Raw genomic sequence first — 20,265 nt, 5'->3', positions numbered from 1 at the left:
TATAGAGAGGCAATATGGATATTTTCTGTCTTATTCTCTATCCCTTTCGTAATGATTTCCAACATTCTGTTTGCTTTTTTGACGACGCTGCACATTGAGTGGATGTTTTCAGAGAACTGTCCACAATGACTCCAAGATCTCCTTCTTCAGTGGTAACAGCTAATTTAGACCCCATCATTTTATACGTATAGTTGGGATTATGTTTTCCAAAGTGCATTACTTTGAAATTCAGTGTTGACAAAGGCATCTGCCATTTCATTGCCCAGTCACCCAGTTCTGTGAGATCCCTTTGTAGCTCTTCGCAGTCTGCTTTGGGCTTAACTTTCTGGAGTAGTTTTGTACCATCTGCAAATTTTGCCACCTCGCTGTTTATCCCTTTTCCCAGATCATTTAGGAATATGTTGAACAGCACTGGTCCCAGTACAGACCCCTGGGGGACACCACTATTTACCTCTCTCCGTTCTGAAAACTGACCATTTATTCCTACCTTTTAACCAGTTACTGATTGAGGAGAGGACCTTCCCTCTTATCCCATGACTGCTTACTTTGCTTAAGAGCCTTTGATTAGTCATAAATGTGCCTCCCAGCAGATGGTTTTATTTACCAGAACACAGGATTTCTTGCATTGGGTGACGGGAGTGCATTTACGCCAGGAAGGGTGGAGGGATTGGGGCAGCGGTGAGCTATACATCACCAACAGGAAGGACCATTTTCCCCAGAACCTCATCATAGAATCATGGAATATCAGGGTTGGAAGGGACCTCAGGAGGTATCTAGTTCAACCCCCTGCTCAAAGCAGGACCAATCCCCAGACAGATTTTTGCCCCAAATCCCACATTTCATCTCCTTCCTTCCCATCCCTCCCAGGTGCTTTAAAGGATCCCCAGTCACATGCAGACAGCCTGTGGCCAGGGTCTCCTCCCCAGCAGCGTCTTGCACCCTAAAGGCATCATGTCACCCACGTATCTGACCCTGCCCTCTCTCTGGGCTCCAGTGGGGATGGTTTCTGGGCTGAACCTGGAAGGATGGGCCCTGCATTCACCATATCACTCAGGGCAGTGGTTCTCAACTAGGGGTATCCGTACTCCTAGGCATACCCGGAGGTCTTCCAGGGGGTCCATCAACTCACCTAGAGATTTGCCTAGTTTTACAACAGCCTACATACAAAGCACTAGCGAAGTCAGTACTAACTAACATTTCATCCAATGACTTGTTTAGATTGCTGTATAGCCGATACACTGAAATGTAAGCAGAAGATTTATATTCAGATGGATTCATTTTATAATTCTACAGTAAAAAGGAGAAAGTCAGCCATTCCTCAGTACTAGTGTGCTGTGCCGCTTTTGCGTTTGTACGTCTGATTTCATAAGCAAGTTGTTTTTACGCGAGGTAAACTCGGGGCTCCGCAAGACAAATCAGATTCCTGAAAGGGGGACAGTCGTTTGGAAAGGTTGAGAGTCGCTGACTCAGGGCACTGTGATCCCAGGCAAACCTGAGGGGCAGGGGGCTCCCAGGTACCTACCAGCAGCTCCTCGCTCTGCTGCTGCTCCTCGGCTTTGGCTGCTTCTCTCTCTTTTCCCAGAGGGGCCAGATGCTTTTGTGGGGCCTCCTGGAAGAAGCAGGGGGAGGGAGGGTTAGAAACGGCTGCAAACGACCTCCCAGCTGCCAGAATTCAGGGCCTGTCCTGCCCTGCAGAGGGTCGTGCAGAGTCTCTGGGACTCAGACTTTCATCCCAGGTCTTGTTCAGCCTCAGCAAAGCTGGTGAAAGGGGCCCCAGGTTTTCCAGAGAAAACTCAGGACCCCAGATTGAAGTGACAGGGGTGCAGCCCCCAGCTGCAAACATCCCCAGGCCCTGCCCACATCTCAAGCAGCCAGCTCCAGAGATTGCCCCAACTTCCCCAGCTCCAACCCCCAATGCTCCCGCAGGGCCAGATCTGAACATGGACTCCGCCCCCCCCCCCACCCCACCCCACCCCACCCCACCCAACCCCCAGCTCCAAACAGCCCCCAAACTCCAGCAGCCCCCCCATCCCCTCGCTCTCGGGGCTCAGCCTGGGCTCCGAGCCCCTCCCGGCAGGAGCGTGTCCGCCCCACGCGTGTCTCCGGCCCACGCCCCTCACCCAGGACCTGCCCCCAGTCCTACCGCGCTGCCCCGCGGGCTGCAGGGCTGGAGCAGCCTCCACCCTGGGCTCCCGGCCCCGGCCATGGCTCCTTTCTGCAAACACAAAGGGCTCCTGGGCTGGCAGGAAGGGGCGGCTCCTGCCCGGGCCTGGCCCTGCCCCGGGCGGGCCCCTCGCAGGGTGTTTGTGACACTCGGGAAATCCAGCTCTGGCCGAGACAAACCAGAGCAGATCGCAAACCCGGGCAGCCGGGGGGACATGCACTCATGGGAGGGAGGAGAAACATTGTTGACATTGAAAGAGCAGTGAAAGCTAAGGGGACATGGTTGAACCTACCAGCACTAAACTACTCCTTTGAGACAAATCCATGAGAGGGAACCACATAGCATCTGAAATGTGAGCCCTGCCCCAAAGAGAAAAAATATTTGCAGATCATTCATTAAATGCCTGAACTAAACGGCGTTCATGAATAAGTCAAGATTTCTGTTTATAATTTTGGTCATCAAGCGAGCAGACTTTGCCTTAAATGACATTGATTTTTGTGGAGAATATGGAAAACAACTTCCATATGAGGCGAGATTAATAAGACTAGGGCTTTTCATCTTGGAAACCCGATGACTAAGGGGGATATTTACTCCTTGTAATACAAGAACTAGGGGTCAGCCAATACAATGAATAAGCAGCAGGTTTAAAACAAACAAATGCAAGTCTTTCTTCACACAATGCACAGTTAACCTGTGGAACTCCTTGCCAGAGGATGTTGTGAAGGTCAAGATTATAACAGGGTTCAAAAAGGACTAGAGAAGTGCATGGAGGCTTGGTCCATCAGTGGCTATTAGCCAGGATTGGCAGGGATGGTCTCCCTAACCTCCCTTTGCCAGAAGCAGGGAATGGACGACAGGGGATGGATCACTTGATGATCACCTGTTCTGTTCATTCCCTCTGGGGCACCTGGCATTGGCCACTGTCGGAAGACAGGACACTGGGCTAGATGGACCTTTGGTCTGACCCAGTATGACCGTTATTATGTTCTATGTTCCTTCTATTGCAACCTTGTCAGCTATGGAAAGGAAAAGAAGGATAGCAGGCTGGGAAGAAACACAAAAGCATGCCCAAAACACACACCATATCTTTTAGCAGCCGAGTAAAGTGAATCTGGTTGTTCGCCATACAAGAACAAAAGTTATCCTCTGGCAAGGAGTTCCACCAGCTTTTTTTGTTTTTATACCTTGTCACAATGGTGAAATTGCCCCAATTAGAAAAATGCCTCTCTAATTGTGTCCAGATTTAAAATATAGACCTCATCATGGTGATGGGAGAGGCCCCAGTAGGTCCGAATGTGTGGAGCTTATTCACAAGAGAACGCTTCCATTTGTGGGGTGGGGGAGAAGCAATCTGTTTGACAAGGGAGTACCTAGATCAGTGGTTCTCAACCCACAGTCTGCATGCGGCCAAATTAGCACACAGGTGCGGCACAGCTGTGTGCTAAAAATAATTCAACATTTGCAGCTCTGGTCTGGCAGTAGGTGGGTGGGCCTGGCTGAGGGGGAGACAGCTTCTTGCAGTCTGCACCTGCGTTCCTGCCAGCAGGGGGCAGGTGACTGGGTCTGTGGGTAGGTTGGAGGGGGGGCTCTGGGAACTAGTGGGTTGCCCCAGGTTTTAGGTGGGGCTCCTCTCCTGACCTCTTCTCAAGTCCTGGCTGCTGGCCTTGCTGGGCACTCCGCTCCTGCCTGGGGTCCAGGTCCAGGACCTGGCTCCTGCCTGAACCCGTCTGGCGGAGTCTGGGTCTGGGCCCCCGCTCCTGCCCAGCCCGCGTGGTGGGGTCTGTGTCTGAGTCCTGGCTCCTGCCTGGGCCTGTGCGGCAAGGCCTGTGCAGCGGGGTCTGGGTCCCAGCTCCTGCCCAGCCCGCGTGGTGGGGTCCGTGTCTGAGTCCTGGCTCCTGCCCGGGCCTGTGCAGCAAGGCCTGTGCAGCGGGGTCTGAGTCCCAGCTCCTGGCTGGGCCTGTGCACCAGGGTCTGGGTCTGGGGTCTGGCTCCTGCATACAGCAGGGTCTGGGTCCGGGTCTGGGTCTAGGTCCCAGCTCCTGCCCGGCCCCGTGTGGTGGGGTCCACGTTTGGATGTGGGGTCTTGATCTGGGGTCTGGCTCATCCCTCGCCCCATGCGGTGAGGTCTGAGGTCCAGCTCCTGCATGTGGCAGGTCTTGGTCTGGGGCCCGGCTCCTGTCTGGCCCTGCATAGCGGGATTTAGGGTCCGGCTCCCTGGCCTGCACCCAGGTCTCCACTCCTGGCCCCACTCTGGGCAGGGGCGCTGGGCATAGGGGACTGTGGGCAGTTTTTTGGGGGGGGCGCTGTGGTTCTCAACTTCACACATCCTCTCCCCCAAAGCTGGCTGGGGTTGGGCTGCACTTAACACACTGGTAGGTAAAACAGGTTGAGAGCCACTGACCTAGATATAAAGTTGAACCAGGGGCTAGATTCTTAAACACATACATCACAAGTTATTGTCATGCAATACTTGCGCATACGTCAATGGAGGGGCATTCTGAAGGCCGCCCTTGCTGGGTTTGTTGAAACCCTGGAGATGAAACTAGAAGCTGAGCATGGGTGGCGCATGAGCCCCCAGTTTGGGAAGGTTAGCTCCCGGCCCCAATCCTTCTGCCCCACTCCCCTGCCAGCCCCCCATCACGGCCGGAGGAGCCCTGCCCCAGACACCCCGAGTCCCGACCCACAGCCAGCCAGCCCAAGCATGGCCTGCCAGCCAGCCCGCCCATCCTAGCTCAGCCCCAGCCAGCTTTGGGGGAGAGGTCTCCACCCTCACTCAGCATGGGGAAAGAGCAGGACACGGGAGAGGGGCCTCAGGGTGGAGCATGGATGGGGCCACACCTGGCTATCTGGGGAGGCTTAGCCTCCCCTGGCCTATGATCTCAGCTTCATGGGTGGCGGGTAAGAGTCTGAAATGAAACCCTTCTGGATAATTCAGAACTGCCCCCACTGTCTTGCTCCTCAGCATCACTTAAACTCTCTCTGGTTTTTTTAGGGCACTGTAGTCCTAGGCATTTTAGGGGGGGGCTTCAGCCTTGTGGGGTGTGCCAGGCCTGGGGGGTTTCTGCACCATGGGGGGCACCAGGGCCAGGGGCTTCAGCCTCGGGGGGGGGTGCCGGGGCTCCTGTGGGTTTGAAAATATTTACCGGAGCGACACTCCACATGGCTCCAGCTGAATTTAAGCCCTGCTCTCATGATTGCAAAGCCAATCTCATGATTTTTGGCCACTTACGGTTGGCAGTGCTGCCCCTGGGAACAGCCAGAAGCAGACAGTAACCCCAAGGAAAGGCAAGGTCAGGCCAATGGCTTCAGCAGATGTTGCTAATGCTAAATATCTTTATCATAGAAGATCAGGGCTGGAAGGGACCTCTGGGGGTATCTAGTCCAACCCCCTGCTCAAAGCAGGACCAACCCCCAACTAAATCATCCCAGCCAGGGCTTTGTCAAGCCTGACCTTAAAAACCTCTAAGGAAGGAGATTCCACCACCTCCCTAGGTAACCCATTGCAGTACTTCACCACCCTGCTAGTGAAATAGTGTTTCCTAATATCCAACCTAGATCTCCCCAACTGCAACTTGAGACAATTGCTCCTTGTTCTGCCATCTGCTACCACTAAGAACAGCCGAGCTCCAACCCCTTCAAAACTGAGCAATTCTGGCTGGGGGCAGCAGCTTTTAACCTTGCGGGGTGTGTGAGCCAGGCATCGGCTCTGGGGCGTGCGGAGCAGAGGAAACCCCTGGCCCAGGGAGCGCTGCAGCCCGGGTTGCTATTGAGAGACACAGGAAGGGGCTGGAGCAGAAGCGATCAGGAGGCAGGAAGAAAACAAAGTACAGAGATAACACCGGGGCCACTCACTGCAAAATGCAAGACGCTGCCTCCCCCATTGTGACCTGGGAGCTGAGCAGCTGCCGCCTCCCCATGGAGGTCTGTGCTGGGGAGAGACCTTCCTTCATGCTCCTTCTGTACCCTGCCAAGTGGGGGGGACTTTCTCCAGCTGGATCCAGCCCCCTAGGGCAGCCCTGGGCTCTACCAGCATCAGCTCCTGAGCCGGAGACTCCAGGTGACTAGGAGAGACCCAGGGGAAAGTGACTCGGGATCCTCAGATGTGGCAACCCTAAACAATTAAGCCTCTGTCCTCTTTCTGCCTCCAGCTCCGGTCAGGAGCTGCCCCAGGGGGCAAAACTGTGTGTGTGGGGGGGGGGGGTGTCAGGAGAGGAAAGGGATGAAAAATAAGCCAGAGTTGCAAGAAGGGGAAAGACAGACTGTGTGAACTCTGTGCAGGCAGGAGCTTGAAAGGGGGGCGGGGGGGGAAGCAGCTGATGTGGGGAGGGGGTGTTTAAGGACATCTCTGATTTTGCCACTTCTCTCAACTCTTGACAAAATTCTCTCCCCATCTCTCCCCAGTTGTCACATAGGGATATAAAATCTGTGTCAATCCCCACCCCCTTGTCTCTCAGATTATCCACTCTTTATCTACCCTCAGATTTTGCCTCCATTTTTCTCTCTCCTTCTCCAATGTCAGTTTAAAATCACCTCAGATTGGCGGGGGGTTCCCCACCCATTTGGCCCTCTGAAAGCCTCTTCCCCAAAGGCTGCCTGCTTCTCCCGTGAATGGTGGCAGAGGAGGGGAACAATTGCTGTCTGCTGAACATTCATATACCATCCTTTCAAACTTTTCCCACTTAATTTAATATCAACATAAAATCCCTTCAGATTTTGGTGGTTTTCTCTCCTAGTATCAAATATTTCCATTTTCTCCCCAATTTTTCAAAGATTTGACATTGAATAGCCTAAAATTTTGTCCCTTTTTCTCTCTAGTTATCTGTTACCAAGGCTGTGTTTTGTCGGTAAGACTTTGTTGGTAAAACACACACCCATTGACCGACATAAGTTACACTGACAGAAGCACAGGGGTGCACGGCGCTATGTCGGTGGGAGACACTTTCCTGCCCACATAGCTACCACCGCTCGTTAGGAGTGGTTTAATTATGCGGCAGGAGAGCTGTGGTGCTGTAAGGTTACTAGTGTAGACAAGTGGCTCTCGACCTTCCCACACTACTGTACCCCTTTCAGGAGGCTGATTTGTTGTGCGCAGGGCCGGCTCCAGGCACCCATGCTTGGGGTGGCAGATTCCAAGGAGCGGCTTCCCTCCAATCCTTTTGTTTGTTTGTTTGTTTTGCCGCTTCGGCTGCCCCCCGCAGGTTTGGGTTTTTTTTCTTTTTGGTTTGCTGCTCCAGCTGCCCTGTAGGGGACGGCAGCGCAGAGGAGGGGAGCACCCTGCTGGGAGTGGTGCCAGGTCTGTAGCAAACCTGGCAGGGCAGCCTGCATCCTTCTCTGCCTGCCGACCGGAGCGGCGCAGAGCCCTCCTGGCAGGCAGCGTGGCGAGCGCCCCGCTGAAGGAAGCCCTGGCCACCCCACTTCTCTCTCTCCCCCCCCCGCTAGCCGTGGCATGGCCCCCCTGCACCCGCGCTCCAGCCGTCCCACAGGGTTTTTTATCCTTTTTTCCCCCTTGGACACTCCGGCCGCCCTACAGCATTTTTGTTTCGTTTTGTTTTTGTTTTATTTCTTTCCTTCACCGCTCTGGCCAGCCTGCAGGTTTTGGGGTTTTTTTTCCCCTTCGCCGGCTGCCCCGCAGGTTTGTTTTTTTTTTTGCTTGGGGTGGCAAAAAAGCCAGAGCCGGCCCTGGTTGTGCGTACCTCCAAGTTACACCCCACTTGAAAACTACTTGCTTCCAAAATCAGACATAAAAATACAAATGTGTCATAGCACAGCGTTACTGGAAAGATTGCTTATTTTCTAATTTTTACCATATAAGTATAAAATAAATCAATTGGAATATAAATATTGTACTTACATTTCAGTCTATAGAGCAGTATAAACAAGTCATTGTCTGTATGAAATTTTAGTTTGCACTGACTTTAATAGTGCTTTTTATGTAGCCTTCAGTAAAACTAGGCAAATAGCTAGATGAGTTGATGGGGCCCCCTGGAAGACTCTGCATACCCCCAGGAGTACGTGTACCCCTGGTTGAGACCCACTGAGGTAGACATAGCCGAATTTAATATGCCCTGAGATTCTTCCCTGGGTCTCTAATTATAAAATAATATCTCCTCAGATTTTGCCCTTGTCTCCAATTCTTGAAGATTGACAGCAAAGGTTGTCCCTTCTCTCTCTCTCTCTCTTTTTGAAATTCACTCAAATTTTGCCTCTTTGCCTATGACTGAGTATGGATATAAAATCCCTCACATTTTTCCACTCTCCTCTCTAATTGTTAAAACTGATCCAACATTCCCCAGATTTCCCTTTAATTTCTGAACCTTGCGATCAGCTGTCACGTTTTGCCTTTTTTCTATGTGACTGCTGTTTCTGTTCTTTCCCTCACATTGTTAGTAATAATTGTGTCAAGTGTCTGGTCGCAATTAAGCTTTTTAGTGCAGATTTAAGGTGAAAGGCATTAAACAGTTCAGTCTTGTTGTCGTCTGCCATTAGCGTGCCTTCTCTGTTCGCTGGTGGGCCTATGCTTTCCTTCACCTTTCCCTTGCTTGGAACGTATTTATACAACCCTTATCTTTTGGTCTTTTATGTGCCTTGCAAGGGGTAACTCATTTTGTGCTTTAATCTTTCTGATTTTCTCCCTACATGCTTGTGCTACACTTTTACACTCCCCCTTAGCGATTTGTTTCCACCGTTTGTAGGATTCCTTTTTCTTTTCAGGTCATTAAAGAGCTCCTAATGGAGCCATATTAGCCTCTATTTTTCCTCTTTCCTTCACATCAGGAAAGTTTGCTGTTACTCCTTTAATACGACTCTGAGAAACTGCTGGCTGCCCTAAGCAATTTTTTCCCTTTAATTTAATTTTCTTCCATGGGATGTTACCTACCAGTTCTCTGACTTTCTTGAAGTCTGCTTTTTTTTTTTTTTTTAATGTCCACCACCATCTTTATTCTGCTGCTCGCATTCCTTCCTTTCCTTACATCGTGAAATCTCTCATGTATTGGTGACATTTATGCAGCCAGCCTTGCACGGTCAGATTCATAACCAATTCCTCCCTGATAGTCAGAATTAATCCTAAAACGGCCGCCCCCCTCTTTACTTCTGCCATGTTCTGAAACAAAACGCTGTTCCCAAAAGGCTCCAGGAACTTGCTGGATGTTTTGTGTTTGGCCGCATTACTTTTCCAGCAGATGTCAGGGCACTTCAACTCCGCCCCCTTATCAGGGCCGGATTAAGGCCGGGGCTTTAGGGGCTGCAGCCCTGCCAAAATAACTCACAGGCACATAGGCACTGACTTCTACTGGTGCTGCTGGGTGCTTGATGCCCCCCCTTTGCCCCCAGCCCCATCCCCATTCCAGCCCCTTCCCCAAAGTCCCTGCCCCAGCTCTGCCCGCTCCCTGCCCCTGTTCGACTCCTTCCCCAAATCCCTGCCCCAGCCCCGCCTCTTCCCCTGAGCGCGCCGTATTCCCGCTCCTCCTCCCTCCCTCCTGGAGCTTGTTGCGCCGCAAAACAGCTGTTTTGCAGCGGCAAGCGCTGGGAGGTAGGCAGGGGCGTGGGGACGCGGCACGCTCAGGGAGGAGGCGGGGTGGGGGGCAGGGAGGAGAGCTTGGCTGCCGGTCAGTGCAGAGCACCCACTGGAGCACCCACAGAGTCGGCGCCTATGCGCAGGCAGCAATCGCCAACACTGGGCCGCTAAAAGTCCTGTGGCCACTAAAACTCCCCCGTCCTCACGGAGACACGCTGTCCCCCTCTCCCCAGGGGCCACAGAGCCGTGCTAGCAGACAGCTGCTTCCGGGAGCAGCGTGGGGCCACGGCATGCAGGCAGCCTGCCTGAGCCTGCTGCGCCGCCGGCCGGGAGACGCCTGTGGTAAGCACCTCCTGGCCAGAGCCTGCACCTCTCACACCAACCCCCTGCCAGAACCCCCTCCTGCACCCAAACTCCCTCCCAGACCCTGCACCCCTGCCCCCTCCTGCACCCAAACTCCCTCCCAGACCCTGCACCCCTGCCCCCTCCTGCACCCAAACTCCCTCCCAGACCCTGCACCCCAACCCCCTGCCCCCTCCTGCACCCAAACTCCCTCCCAGACCCTGCACCCCAACCCCCTGCCCCCTCCTGCACCCAAACACCCTCCCAGGAAAAAGAGTTGTCTACAGGGGCCCCACAAAATCTAATAGCCCCTGGCCCACAGGAGAGTTAATCCGTCCCTGCCCATTATTACTCATGTTTTGGCTCTTTCTGTTGTTTGCGTGGTAGCCTCTGAAACGTCCGCCTGCAGCGAAAGAGCCTGGGAGAACTTGTCATGTGAAATTTCTAAATCCTGTTCTGAAAAACCGGGCCTCGATTGCCCTTCTTTCCCTTGCAGGCAGCAGAATGACGCCCACGTCTCGCTCCAGCTCATCCCATCCTCCCATGGGCCTGGGAAGAGAAATGGCTGCATTAGAGCCAGTTCAGGTAGGGAGTATCGGGGAGTTGCTGGTGGGTTCCTGCTGGAGGGAGAGGGGTGGTAAATACTGAGGAGGTGGGAACTTTGGGAGTGGGTGGTCTGGAGAGGGAAGGGGGCAGGAAATACACAGGGTGGAGAAAGGGAGGGAGATAGCATGTGGCAAACCTGCGGGTACTTGTTTAACCTGGGGCCTGGATTCTAGGAACAAAATGGGAGCTGGGGCTGGAAATTCCCTAATTTATGGAAAAGGAAAGAGCCCCCCTGGACTGGGCTGGGAAAACTTCCCAGACTCCAAATGCTGCAGCCTGAGCGCTATGAGCCAGCGGCTGCTGTGAGATATGAAGGGGGCAGCCGCCAGTCAGGCTTACAGGAGCTGTCCCTCCGCTCATATCCAGCTCCTCACAATGAGGAGGGTGGCGGGCTTCCTCTCTGGACCTTGCTAGGGGCTCCATCTCCTGTATCAGTGGGTGGCTAGTAGGTGTGTGATGGATCTGCTGGGAGAGACAAGGGGCTCTCTCTTTGTCCCCGCACCCTGCTGTTTCCAGGATACTCTGAGTGGGGTGCGGGTAGGACTCTGACACTGATCCTCCCAGAGCTCCCATTTGATTGGCTCCTGTCCCCCACGAATAGTGGGGCTGTTAGTGGGGCATCGGGTACTGAGTGTTGGACTCTTGCTCTTTCAGGGGCCGGTGACCTTCGAGGAGGTGGCTGTGTATTTCACCAGGGAAGAGTGGGCTCTGCTGGACCCCGCTCAGAGAGCCCTCTACTGGGATGTCATGCAGGAGAACTATGAGACTGTGACCTCGCTGGGTAAGGGTTCCTGTCCCCTCGGTTCTTAGAAGGAGAAATGCAGAGTTAAGGTTCACGCCACCCCCACAAAGCACCCTCCTCTCTTTTTCAGCATCACCCAACATGCCAGTGACACACACACTACCAGGGACTCTCCCCGCTACAGAACACTCTAGGAACAGGGCACAGGGGCAGTTCACCACAAAGTCTAACAACTTCTCTTTGCTAAGGCAAAACTTGGGGTTAGGTCCAGCATAACAAACAGAAGCTTCCGACCCCTGGCTGGCACTCAAACACTGAGCCTACGCCACACACACCAGCTCAGACTAGCAAAATGATAGCACTCCCTTGCCCTCACCTTGAGGATTCCTTCTGAGTCATTGCCTTTACTTAGCTCTCACTAAGCCCTGGAGATTACTAGCATGTATCCCACTGGACTGCTGACAACCCCGCTGGCAAGAACACACCTTTGTGCACCTTTATTGACACAAACTACAATACTCAGTACTGAAATGGGGCAGACTAGGCCCCTTCGCTTTCACACGTACCTCTCTTCATACCACAGTCACAGCTCTCCAAAGCTGCTCCAATTAATCCCTCCACCTTTCAGTCACAGCTACACCTGACAGAGTGCACACAGCTGGAGGGCATGCGGATAGATGCTGGCATTCCAATCAGGAGAACATAACACAAATAATGGCACGTTCTCGTAGTCCTTCCTGTATCTGTTATAGATTCATAGATTTTATGGCCACAAAGGACTACTTGGTCATCTAGTCCGTCCTCCTGTACAGCACAGGGCATAGAATTTCCTCCAGTTACTGCTGAACTGAGCTGAAGAGCTTGTGTTTCACTAAATCATCTTCCTGAAAGGCATCCTGAGATGGAGAAACCTCCACTTCCCTTGCTAGTTTGTTAACCTTTGTACCAGCCTTACTGAACCACTCCCAGTGCCAGGTCCAGGGTTAAGGGGTGGAGGGCAGAGTTAAAGTGACATTTCAGGGGTGACATATATTTTAAGTCTTCATTTCCTAGTTTTCAGAGGTTTAAGTTCCTGTTCTGTGAAGGATCGCTGGAACACTGAGCAACCTTATGATTTAAGGTAGTTTATGGGCATTTCATTTCCCTTTTTTGGGGGGGGATTTTTTGTCATTAGAACTGTATCTACCCTACAGATTTTGCTGGCACAGCTATGTCGGTTAAGGAGGTGATTTTTACACCCCTAACCGGACATAGCCACGTTGGCAAATCTTTTAAGCAGATGCCAAACCAGAGTCTGCCTTTGGACTTGAGAGCACTTTAAAATGATGCTCTTAACCCAGAAATTTTGGTATTGGGGCAAAACTGCCCAAGGAAACTCCTGCAGAAAGTAGGAGAAATACACAATATGCGTTGGTTGAAAACTACCCATGGTAGGGCTCATACTCAAATGCATAGGTGTAGTTCAGGTTTAGTGACCACAGCATATCCCCTGGAGCCAACCAGGGCTTAATTTGTTATGAAAGAGGTGCCAGGGCTCAAGTAATTAGGTGCTGGGGCTCAAGCAATTTTTTTACTTTCACAACTGATGTGGCAAGTCCAGAGGTGCGGGACTGTGAACTGCCTAGTGGTGCCAGGACTCAGCCCTGGCACGAATTAAGCCCTGGAGCCAAGCAATCACTGATGGCTGAGTCCTGGCTCTTAACAGGTCTCGGTTTTGTGGCACATGTGCATTTCGATGTCTTTGATTCGTCTGTTCGGCTTGTGCTGAACTGAAATTCCAGACACAAAGGCGCCGTGGGTGCCTTGCAGATGAGAAATGCCAAGTGACTGAGATCAGTCAGGGGACAATTAAAACCATAGTTTGAACCCAAGGTGATTCTTGTATAAAGCTGTTTCTTGTATTAAACTGCTTTTTAGGTGGGCAGGCCTGAATCTCATGAACCTCGTGACCAAATCACCCCAAATTTGGACCTCTGATCCTGCCCTGCACCCCCATAAAGAACAGCACATTTCAATATAATTGGAGTAAACCTGTGGATTTTAGAGCAGTTACAATAGTCAATCTTTAAAGAGAAATTAATGCCAAACCTTAACTATACCAGAGCTGGCGTTCTACTATGGAATAACTTCCCACAGGCCTGGAGGGTGTGACAGTCAGATGTGTCCATGTGTTGATAGACGGCAGTTTGAGGTTCTTCCTATTCATAAGTCCTTGGGAAAAGGGAGAGCGGGGAGCAGTGGGAGGGGAGCAGATGAGGTGGTGATTGTGGGGTGCCACAAAGTAAGGGGGGCTGAGACGAGCGAAGAGGGGAGAGGTCTGTGAAGGATTAGAGGGAATCAGAGAGGGCTGGATACAGTGGAAGGGAAAGGTGCGAGAGAGATCAGGGACTGCGGGGGAGGGATAGCTCAGTGGTTTGAGCATTGGCCTGCTAAACCCAGGGTTGTGAGTTCAATCCTTGAGGGGGCCATTTAGGCATCTGGGGCAAAAATCTGTCTGGGGATTGATCCTGCTTTGAGCAGGGGGTTGGACTAGATGACCTCCTGAGGTCCTTTCCAACCCTGAGATTCTATGACAGGAGCTTCTGAGAATTGGTAGCATATTAGGGTGGGCTGGGGAAAAGGGGGTGCTGTGGTGGGGGAGGATTGGGTGGGAGATTTAGGTAACATGGGAGTGGGGAACACTGGGAATAATGGGAGGGGGAAGGAAGGGGTTGCTCTAAGAAGCGGGGTGGGTCTAGAGGGAGGGGGAAGGGAAGGTTTCAGAGGCAGAGATTTGGGGCAAAAACAGTCTCAGTGGAGTGCCAGGGTCTCTGATGCCCTCTCCATAGGCAAAGCTCATCAACACTACTCCACCTAGGGATGTAAACAGTGGGTAAAAAGAGTAACCATTTAACCTATTGAAATTCAATCAGTTAAATGGTTAACAGGGAACTAGAGGTGCGGGGACACTGAAGTCCCCTCCATGTTTTACATGGGGGACTCCCTCTGTCCCACGCACTCAGGGTCCCGGCTGCCCCCCAGCCCCACACCTGGGGCTCTGCCACTGCCAGCATCCAGGGATGGCAGCAGAGCCCCGGGTGTGGGGCCGACAGCCGGGACCCCGGGTGCGTGGTGGGAGCAGCCAGGACCCTGGGTGCGCAGGGGCATGGAGGAGCAGAGTTTAATTGTTAACTGGAACTGATAAGCATCAAGCTTCTCGGTTAACCGGTTAAACGTTTACATCCCTAACTCCATCCTCATCCTCCTTGACCTGGTCAGCTGCCTTTGCCACCACTGACCCTGTTCTTCTTCTTGAAACTTTGTCTTCCCTTGTCCTCTTCCTGGCTCCCTTCCTACCTCTGTAATCCCTCCTTCAGCATGTCCTCCGGAGGATCCTCCTCACGCCCACTCCAGCTCTCCCGTGGGGGTTCCACAGGGCTGTGTCCTTGGTCCCCCTTTCTTCTTCCTCTGCACCTTGCCTCTAGGTAATCTCATCCGCACACACCGTATTCAGCCACCTTCTCTGTGCTGCTCCAGATCCGCCTCCTTCTGTCCCAACTAAAACCTCATCTCCTGCTGAATGGCGAGTCACTAACTCAAGTGCAACAGTTGAAATGGTAAACACAGAGCTCTCAATGTGTCCCCCAAGCCACCCCCCGCCTCTTTTCTCTCCCATTGTGGACAGCACCCCCATCCTGCCTGTCACATATCTTCGACCCAGACCTCCCGCTAGGGCCTTGCACCCAGGCTACGGGGCGAATGCTTGCATTTTCGTTCTGCGTAATGTCTCTAAGATATGGCCTGAGCTAGTGTCTTTTCTGCCCATCCACACTGCTAAAACTCGGTGTCCATGCAACACCCTTCCCCTGCCACAGGGAACTAGACTAGCTCAGTGGTTCTCAACTGGGGGCACCCCCCCCCCCCCCGGGAGTACACCGAGCTCTGCCAGGGCGTCCATCAACTCAGCTAGAGATTTGCCTGGTTTTACAACAGGTTACATACAAAGCACTAATGAAATCAGTGCAAACTTAAATTGCATATAGACAATGACTTGTTGATACTGCTCTATAGACTATAACTGAAATGTAAGTACAAGATTTGTATTCCAATTGATTTGTTTTATAATTGTATGGTAAAAATGAGAGAGGCAGCCATTTTCAGTACTAGGGTGCTATGACACTTTTGTATTTTGATGTCTGATTGTGTAAGCAAGTGGTTTTTAAATGGGGCTACGCAAGACAAATCAGACTCCTGAAAGTAGTCTGGAAAGGTTGAGAGCCACTGCCCCACATGATTACCCGATTAGCCATCCCTCTGTTGTGAGGAGGTCTCTTTTTAAACTGCTCCAGACCTTTGATCTTCTGGGTCCCAGGTCCTGCTCATCTCACCCAGTTCTGTAAATAGGTTGGAGCAAGGAGGGAGAATATTCAAAGCGAATAGTTCGGGCGTTGTCTCTTAACAGCCCTTAAGTGTTTACCAAGGAGTGGCTCATCTTCAACCCTTCTCCTTGCCTTCCTGTTTCTTTTCCTTTCAGGCCCCCAATTAAACTAAACCAACACAGGAAACATCCCAATCACCAGGTCAACGTACAGTCTCCATCAATATGAGAGAGCAGCTCCAATCCTGTCAAAAAGGGGGTTGAAAAATAGGACCAAGGGACAACTTGGAAGTGGTAGGTAGGGGAGGGGAGGTTGGAGGGATCTGGAGCTGCAGGGGATTTCAGTGCATTAACTTGGCCCTATTGATTTAGACCAGGGGTCCCCAACGCGGTGCCCGCGGGCGCCATGGCGCCCGCGGGGGCATCTAAATGCGCCCATGTCCTGGCCAGCGGTGGAGCATCTGCCAAAATGCCACCGAATTTCTGTGGCATTTCGGCGGCGATGCTTCTCAATGACGCTGCTTGCCTCCGACAAGTGACGTCATCGAGAGGTGTCGCCACCGAAATGCCGCAGAAATTCAGCGGCATTTCGACGGGTGCTCCACCGCCGCCACGGTCCAGGTGCCAGACGAAAAGGTTGCGGATCACTGATTTAGACCCTGCGTTCCCTTTCTATTAGTCCAGTTTCCCTTTATTTTATGTACTTTTTACAAGTATTATTTTCATTTATAAGAACGTACATACTGGGTCAGACCAAAGGTCCACCTTGCCCGGTATCCTGTCTTCCACAGTGGCCAATGCCAGGTGCTTCAGGGGGAATGAACAGAACAGGGAATTGCCAAGAGATCCATCTCCTGCTGCCCACTCCCAGCCTCTGGTAAACAGAGGCTAGGGACACCCTCCCTGCCCATCCTGGCCTCCATTAACTTATTTAGTTATTTTTTGAACCCTGTTATAGTCTTAGCCTTCACAACATCCTCTGGCAAGGAGTTCCCCAGGTTGACTGTGCATTGTGTGAAGAAATACGTCCTTTTATTTGTTTTAAACCTGCTGCCCATTAATTTCATTTGGTGACCCCGAGGTCTTGTGTTATGAGGAGTAAATAATACTTCCTTATCTACTTTCTCTATACCAGTCATGATTTTATAGCCCTCTAGCACATCCTCCCTTAGTCGTCTCTTTTCCAAGCTGAAAAAGTAATAGTCTTATTAATCTCTCCTTATACCGAAGCCGTTCCAGACCCCTCACCATTTTTGTTTTCCTTTTCTGTACCTTTTCCAATTCCAATATAGCTTTTTTCAGATGGGGTAACTACATCTGCACACAGTATTCAAGGTGTGGGCGTACCATGGATTTATAAAGAAGCAGTATGATATTTTCTGTCTTATTATCTATCCCTTTCTTAATGATTCCCAACATTCTGTTCTTTTTTGACGATGCTGCACACTGAGTGGATGTTTTCAGAGAACTGTCCACAATGACTCCAAGAGCTCTTTCTTCAGTGGTAACAGCTAATTTACACCCCTCCTCTTTTCTCCACTGCATAGTGCCTAACCGTGCCCCCCAATCTCTTTCCTCCCCGCTGGGACCCCAGCCACTCCTCCTGAATCCATATATTCCTCCCAGCCACAGTGTGTGACCCCTTCCCTGCCACAGATGGGTCTCACTTCCCTCTCCCCTGCCTGAAGCAGCCACAGTCTCACTTCCACGCAGGCTTCTCGGGTCTTGGAGTCCGTCCCTGCTGAGGTCACATGGCCTGATCCTGATTTTTTCACATTCTCCTTTTCCAGAGAAATGTCATCTGTTACTCCTGGAATAGAGCATCTAACTCCCCAGCCCTCTCCACGCCCTGGGGGATTTTCATACCCCTCCTGTCACACCTGACTTGCTACATTCCCTGATTCCTCAAATGGAACAGGGGAGGCCGTGACCCCATCACTTTAACAAACTTTGTACTGGCCACAAGGGCGGGAAGGGAGAGGGCAGAGAGGAGGGAGGAGGCAGTGCAAGGGTGGGGCCTTGGGTAAAGATGCGGCGCAGCGGCAGGGCCTGGGGGAAGGGGCAGGGCAGGGGACAGGGAGAAGGGATGGCGTGAGGGTGGGGCCTTGGGGAGAAGGGGCGGGGCCACGGTTCAGGCATCCATGGCCCCCTCACTTTTAGGGACCTTCCGTCACTCCTGCTTCCCTATCACTGTCATGATCTTTGTTTCTCTCTGTCATTAGAAGCAGGTCCAGGGTGACTTCCCCTCTGGCTGGAGTCTTTACTTTCAGGGACATGGAGTTTCTATCGCCGTGTTTTAGGAGCCCCTTTGCTGAGGAGTGTTTGGCTGTGTGTGTTCCCAGCAGAGATGGGGATAGTTAAATGTCTTATTCAGAGTGTCCTGCACTTTTGAGGACCTGGGGAGCTGGCTGTGGGATTGTACTGCTTTAAAATGGGTTGGGGTTAAAGTAATAGAATATTTTTAATGACAAATGGCCTATGAATTCACCGGTCTTCCTTGTTTTCTTTCCCCTCAGCAGGGTTTTCAGTTCCCAAACCTGACATGATCTCCCAGCTGGAACAAGGGGAGGAGCCGTGGGTCCTGGATCTCCAGGGTTTAGAGGAAAGAGAGATCCTGACAGGTGCCTGCGCAGGTGAGGGATCGTTAAACCAACACGGTCAGTGCCTGAAGGAAACAGCTGGGATTCCCTACAAAGACATTGTGCGTTCTCTGAGTTCAGGATTGTCCCCAGCAGGTGTCAAATCTTCAGGGCAGCTATCGCTCACGGCTTCCTGCCCACCCTGACTCACACCTGGCAATAGATCCGTCCCTGATCTCCCTTCCCCCAAGTGTTTGGATGGGATGTGAAGGGAGAATTGATCCCCCTCTACTCTCCCCTATGGGGGCATTCAGTCCCTGATTTATTTTCCCCATCTTTCTGGTGTTTGGTTTGGTTTGCTCGCCCTTTTCCCAGCCCTGTTTCTGAGGTTTCTCCCTCTATCCCAGCAGGTGCTGGAATGGTGAGTGAGAACAAGGAGCAGGATCCTCATCAGGAAGATGCTGAGCAAGTGGAAGTGCAGGGGGCATTATCGCAAAGACCCAGAGGGAGCCTGTTCAGAAGCCATGAGCAGGGAAAAGCCGGTGAGAGTCAGCGCAGGCCAGAGAGGCTGGAGGGAAACCAGCCAGGGGAAAACAGGGATAAATCCATTAATTGTCAGGGAATTCACAAGGACCTCAAGGAAACCACAGCCCAGCAGAGACTCCCCACAGGAGAGAGAAACAACACATGTACTGAGTGTGGGAAAACCTTCAGTTGCCGCTCTGGCCTTATTAAGCATCAGAGAATTCACACAGGGGAGAGACCCTACGAATGCGGTGAGTGTGGGAAAACCTTTGTTCGGAACTCACACCTTGTTACGCATCAGAGAATCCACACCGGGGAGCGACCCTACGAATGCTGCGAGTGCGGGAAAAGCTTCAGCGACAGCTCAGCCCTTGTTACGCATCGGAGAACCCACACGGGAGAGACGCCCTACGAGTGCCAGGAGTGCGGGAAAAACTTCACTCGGAGCTCCAACCTTATTATGCACCAGCGAATCCATACGGGAGAGAGACCCTACGAATGCTACCAGTGCAGGAAAACCTTCACTCGGCGGTCGAACCTGATTAGACATCAGAGGATCTATAGAGGCGAGGGTCCCTATATATGCGCCGAGTGTGGGAAAACATTCCATCAGCGCTCGGCCCTTGTGTATCATCAGAGAATCTGCAAAGGAGAGAAACACTGCGAAAACCCTGTCTAGGGCTGGCAAAAGAGGGGGTTTTGTTTGTTTGTTTTGGTCCTCTAAGACTTTCGTTAATTCCCACATATTGACCTTGGCCCCTTTGCTTCACTGTGTTCTCTCAGCTCCCCTAGTCTGACGTTTGCCTTCCGCCGTTTGCCCTTTTCTGGGTGAATCCTGAGGTCCTGTCTCTCAATTCCATTGTCCTTTGAGTCTTAGAAGTGTGTGTATGTCCCATCTGCCAGAGGTGTCCCTCAGCCCCAGATGGGAGAGAGGGGGGTGACCTCAACTAGCTAAATCTACCTGGGCCTCATGTCCCCTTGGCCAGTGGTTCTCACACTTTTTTTTTTTTCCACAAACCACTTGAAAATTGCTGAGGGTCTTGGCAGACCACTTAATGGTCTTTCCAAATGTTGTTTTTACCATTAGCTAACTACTGGAAAGCGCTTTGGATAGAAGTGCTATATTAAAAAAAAACAATAATAATTAAAGGTTTTTTTTGTTCTACAAATAAAAGCGCACAACTCATATATTTTAATATCAGTAGCCTTACCTTTCTAATGTGATGGATGGGCTGGGGATGGGAAGAAGGGGGGTTTCTCCCTCTCCCCCCCCCCGTGGCAGCCCCCGAGCTGGGGCTGGGAAGGAGGGGGGTTTCTCACTCTCTCCCCCGCCACGGCAGCCCCCGAGCTGGGCCTGGAAAGGAGGGGGGTTTCTCCCTCTCTCCCCCCCCTCCCCCGTGGCAGCCCCCGAGCTGGACCTGGAAAGGAGGGGGG

At 52.0% G+C, this 20,265-nt stretch overlaps 1 protein-coding gene and 1 long non-coding RNA gene across 2 annotated transcripts; one reads left to right on the top strand and one right to left on the bottom strand.

The window, feature by feature from the left end:
• Positions 1 to 1,440: 1,440 nt before the first annotated feature.
• On the bottom strand, positions 1,441 to 3,302 carry LOC123356711. Its single transcript, XR_006575420.1, has 3 exons — positions 3,246 to 3,302; positions 2,457 to 2,523; positions 1,441 to 1,609 (listed from the first exon to the last, which is right to left on the bottom strand). It is a non-coding gene; the product is annotated as an uncharacterized LOC123356711 (long non-coding RNA).
• An 8,053-nt stretch (positions 3,303 to 11,355) lies between these two features.
• On the top strand, positions 11,356 to 19,927 carry LOC123356679 (zinc finger protein 383-like). The gene is made up of 3 exons (XM_045000077.1): positions 11,356 to 11,409; positions 18,244 to 18,360; positions 18,717 to 19,927. Exons 1-3 carry the CDS (start codon positions 11,376 to 11,378, stop codon positions 19,508 to 19,510), a joined length of 945 nt encoding a protein of 314 aa, XP_044856012.1. The 5' UTR covers positions 11,356 to 11,375; the 3' UTR covers positions 19,511 to 19,927.
• The last annotated feature ends 338 nt before the right edge of the window (positions 19,928 to 20,265 follow it).

This window comes from Mauremys mutica, chromosome 26 (genome assembly GCF_020497125.1).
Source record: "Mauremys mutica isolate MM-2020 ecotype Southern chromosome 26, ASM2049712v1, whole genome shotgun sequence".
In the NCBI taxonomy this organism is placed as follows: domain Eukaryota; kingdom Metazoa; phylum Chordata; order Testudines; family Geoemydidae; genus Mauremys; species Mauremys mutica.
This window is presented reverse-complemented; position numbering and strand designations above follow the sequence as displayed.

Coding starts and splice junctions, on each gene's coding strand:
- LOC123356679 (XM_045000077.1), top strand. CDS start 11,376: ATGCAGGAGAACTATGAGACTGTGACCTCGCTGG. Junction 11,410..18,243: donor TGAGACTGTGACCTCGCTGG/GTAAGGGTTCCT, acceptor CTTTCCCCTCAG/CAGGGTTTTCAGTTCCCAAA. Junction 18,361..18,716: donor CCTGACAGGTGCCTGCGCAG/GTGAGGGATCGT, acceptor CTATCCCAGCAG/GTGCTGGAATGGTGAGTGAG.